Source organism: Octopus bimaculoides, chromosome 9 (genome assembly GCF_001194135.2).
Source record: "Octopus bimaculoides isolate UCB-OBI-ISO-001 chromosome 9, ASM119413v2, whole genome shotgun sequence".
Classification (NCBI taxonomy): Eukaryota; Metazoa; Mollusca; class Cephalopoda; order Octopoda; family Octopodidae; genus Octopus; species Octopus bimaculoides.
In genome coordinates this window covers 24007526-24012464 of record NC_068989.1, presented here as the reverse complement: position 1 = coordinate 24012464, position 4939 = coordinate 24007526, and the positions used below count along the sequence as shown (strand labels likewise).

Below are 4939 nucleotides of genomic sequence, written 5' to 3'. Positions count from 1 at the left end.
TATCCGACTTAACTTTTTACCACACCAAAACTAATGCCGTGTGTGGAAAACTACTTGGGTGGGAGGTAAAGGCATCCTTTCTGCGCATGCATGAGAAATTTCGAACCGATAGTTCGAACCTGGTTGTTACAAAGTACAGACGTGTAATGCGTACTCGTCAGATTTTTGTTTTCACGCAAGATAACCAAACGCATCGAGCAGAGATCATAAACACATGTCTCATCACCTGTAATGCAGTGATGATGATCTTCATGGTCTATTTTATACATACATGCATACATACATACATACATACATACATACATACATGGTGGTTGTCTACTTCTTATGCAAAGACTGACCACTTCTTGTACTTACACCTTAAATCGATCATGGGGCCTGATGTAGCCTTTTAAACCAGACAATGTATTGAAAAGACACCCACATAGTTTGCATATCTGATTTGGACCACGAAGAGCTGCAGTTAAATTCTGATCTTTGTAGATCTTAAAATATCTTTTGAGAGCCCCGTTAGACTTGCAGACCTTATGGCATAAACGGCATTTAAAGACATAGTTATAGTGGCAACGCATAGACTTTAAATACTATGTTATAATGAAAACAAAAAGGTTTTATTTAGATAATTTCTTATATTGATTCTATACACACTTCATAAAAATGCCAGATGTTGGTGAGACGTCATAGGAATGTAAAAGTTGAGGGAACTTTACGAAATGGAAACTCCCTTTAGTTAATTCCATCGGCAAATTTGTGAGTCCATCAATCTATGTAAGTAGAATTTATGTTGTTCAAATGAATTTGGAGATGTTTTCTACAAATGTGACCATCAATATCGTCATAATTCTAAGACAGGTGCAACAATAAATTTTTACCTCAAAGTTACCCTTACCAGACGAGCATCTGAAGCTACACATAGAAATAAACGCTATGGGAAACAAACGGCATGAATGTACTGTTACACCCGTCTTATTTGAAGGTGAAAATTGTGAAATTTGTTTTCCTTACGGTTTCTGTTGTGTTTTGGGCGAATGACCATCAAAACCGTAAAAAAATATCTGATTCTTTTGATAAACCACACGTTCAAAATGGCACGAATGCAACTGTAAAAATTTACTAAAAGTATTCAACCACACGGAGCTGCACTTTTTACAGTAGTAAACAACCCCACAGTTTTCTTCTCATTCTAGAGTTCAGTAAATGTCGCCAAACATCGTCCGAACATCGTCCAACAGGGTTTGATGTAATTGACTGACTCCTCCCACAAAAGTTTCAGGCCTTGTACATATAATAGAAAAGATTTTATAGCTTTGCGGATTAGGTAGAGTCAAGGATAATATTTTTTTCTTCTGAACAAAGAACTAAATTACTCCAATGATTAAATACGAATTGAATTATATTTACGTATATGGAGAAAACGTAAACTTTTACTATCAATTTTAGAATTATTACATCCGACTTCAGTGGAACAAATATCACGTGAAACAATGTTGTAAAGCTGAATGTTAACATTACAACTATCTAAGGTGGCAAGCTGGAAGAATCGTAAGCACACCGGACAAAATACTTAGTAGCATTTCTTCCGGTTTTACATACTAAGTTCAAATTCCGTTGAAGTCACCTTTGTCTTTCATAATTCCAGGATCGATAAAATAAGTACCAGTGCTGGAGTCGATGTAATCGACAGTCTCCTAGTTCCAAATTTTCAGGCCTTTTGCCTATTGTAGGCGAGGGCTTACCTGAATAACGACTGATTTCCGACGGTTTTGCTAGTAAGATTCATTCAAAACACATCAAAAGCCAGAGAAAAAACAAATTTCATCTTCAAATGGTGACGGATGTAATAGCAAAAATTTACGAAAACGAAAATAGCACAAAGACTCATGATAAAGAAAAGAAAATAATGAGATCTTATACATACTTGGGGCTTTTCCTGCGTGACAATTGACGTAAAATGCGAGTTTTAGTAAAGTTATAAACGAAAGTTTAAACATTCCGTATTTCAGAACACCACATCTGATACAATACTGAACTTCGATTTAACAATATGGAGTCGCTTTTCTACGAAGAACGCTATTACATTGGTTGCTAGGAACGACGTAACAAACAAAGTCGCGTGCATCCACTTTGTGCATATATATATATATATAAAACATACGCATACATGTATTCGTGGGTATATACACATACACACACCCACACACACACATGTACATACATACTCACATATTTGCATGTGTGTAGAGATAGATAGATAGATGCGTATATATGTGTGTGCGTGTATGCGCGTGTGCACGTGTGTGTCTGCGTATGCATGTATGTGTGTATATATATAAGCATGCATTAATATGCATATATATATATATATATATACATGCATAATGAAACATAAAAATCTGCGCATATACATACATATATCATACATACATACAGTTATATATGTTACATACACACACACACACACACACACACACACACACACACACACACACACACACACACACACATATATATATATATATATATATTATGCATGTATTCTCATGCATATAGTTACATATCTAGACATGCTTGTATATATTTAAATACTAGACTTCTGGAAAGTTTTACAGATTTTTTGTTCCAGTGATGGATTGGATCTGTAGTCTTCGAATTAGCTTTCCCCTTTCTGGTTTTGAGAAGCTTAATTTCTCAAGATAGGTATTTAGGCAGTGTGCTGCATATTCCAGCACCGAAATAATTACAGGTATAAACCTAAACTTGTAGTCTGGATAGAGTAACAGCAGATTTCTCAATAGTTCACCGATTGTATGTATGTATGTATGTATGTATGTATGTATGTATGTACGTGTGTGTGTGTGTGTGTGCGTGTGTGTGTGTGTGTACGCTTCTATTTTTAATCATTTGGAGTCTCCTTTAAGCTAATATTAAACAAAACAGTATCACATTTTAAACTGTATCGCTTACAGATTGTATTCTTAATGTGCGTGTTAGCTGGTTGGATCCGTCATTTAAGCATTTCCTCACAAAAAACTGGTACATTTGTACCAGTTACCATTGGTATAAATGAGAACTTCGAAGCTGCTGGCCGTAGTTACCCTCTTTCTCTTTGATGTTCTAGGAGACATCCACGTCAGCAAGGCAGGTAATCTCTTTGGAGGGACACAATTTTTTACGTCTGTCTCAAACTACGATATCCGGTAGGTTATATTTGCTCTTAGTGGCAGTTTTGATGTGAATGTTGATGTTTATGCATATTTTCAATAATAGGGGATGTTTTCAATCTTTATACCTGGAGTCTGTTTTTTAGATGGCATTCAATATTATTTAAGTCATGTCGCATTGAGAAGTAGCACCTTAATGATATTTTTGTGTAGCTGATGATGATATGGGTGATGTCTTCAACAGAAATGTGACATAATAGACAGTTTTGGTTGTATCTCGGATTTTCAAGGGATTTACTACGTATTTTGTTTATTAGGCAATTTGTAGCTATCACTTGCACTTGGATTTCAAATCCATAACGTTCGAAGTGTTATGTGTAGCTGCAATCACGAGTTCGAGAAAGGCTACACTTCCTGTCAGTATTAGTGTCATCTTCAGGTTTTCCAGAAACATACCCATGCGTAATGTTTTTAGTGCACTGGATGGTATGTATGTATACATATGTATATATATAAAACAAATAATAAATGAGTATATGCATATATACGTACAAGTATGTGCATACCTACATCTACCTGTATATATAGGTGCATATCTGGGTACAGTACATTGCAAACAAAACATAGACAAAAAAATAATAATAACCAGAGTACAGAAAACACACAGGCCACATAGACAACATTTTCCTTCATCAGCTGCCTCCATTCTAACACAGGCGTTTCATATATATAGGCGTAGGAATGGCTGTGTGGTAAGTAGCTTGCTTACGAACCACATGGTTCCGGGTTTAATCCCACTGCATGACACCTTGGGCAAGTGTCTTCTAATATAGCCTTGGGCCGACCAAAGCCTTGTGAGTGGATTTGGTAGACGGAAACTGAAAGAAGCCCGTCGTATATATATATATATATATGTATGTATGTATGTATGTATGTATGTATGTGTGTGTGTATATGTTTGTGTGTCTGTGTTTGTCCCTCCAACATCGCTTGACAACCGATGCTGGTGTGTTTACGTCCCGGAATTTAGCGGTTCGGCAAAAGAGACCAATAGAATAAGTACTAGACTTACAAAGAATAAGTCGTCATGGGGTCGATTTGCTCGACTAAAGGCGGTGCTCCAGGATGGCTGCAGTCGAATGACTGAAACAAGTAAAAGAGTAAAAGAGTATATATATATATATATATATATATACTAGGTCCTCAATTTTATTTTGTGTGTCTCTATTATTAACATCAATTTAGTGAGATGGTCTGCGTTCTCAGATGTCATCGTTGCTGCAGATCAGGAGCAAGCCTTGTAACCTACATTCGAACCTGCCAGAGATGATTACTGAACAAGAATAGACATCATATATTATTGCGACTGACAAGAAAATAACATTTTAATATTCAATATTTTATATCTTCTATCTATCCACCGATGTGGATAGATAGAATACATCGGTGGCTGAACGGAAGAGGGAAGGCTTATATTAGATATGATAATAAACTTAACATAGATAGAAAGATAAATATTTCAATGAAAGTGAAATAACTTAGCAAAATAGCAGTGGATATTATTATTATTTGTTTAAATTTGTAATTTGAACTTTGCTTTGACAGCAAGAGAAGTAGATATAAACAAACATCTGAACTGAAATAATCTTGGTTGGCAAACAACTTGGAATGAGATTTTTTTTACTGAAAACTATAATGACGGTGGTGAATGATAGTGGTGGTGATGATGGTGCTGGTAAATATGGCGGTGGTAAGTGAAAAGTGATTTTTTTTTCTTT

At 35.7% G+C, this 4939-nt stretch overlaps 1 protein-coding gene across 2 annotated transcripts in view; it reads right to left on the bottom strand.

The window, feature by feature from the left end:
• Positions 1-2082, bottom strand: part of LOC106882058 (uncharacterized) — a 60880-nt gene extending 58798 nt beyond the window's left edge. For both annotated transcript variants that reach the window (XR_001410943.1, XM_014932622.1), the window contains exon 1: positions 1919-2082. Coding sequence is in view for 1 of the 2 variants with exons in the window: in XM_014932622.1 (XP_014788108.1) it covers positions 1919-1991 (73 nt within the window). In the remaining variant the exon portion in view is untranslated. The remainder of the gene's footprint in view (positions 1-1918) is intronic.
• Positions 2083-4939: the final 2857 nt, after the last annotated feature.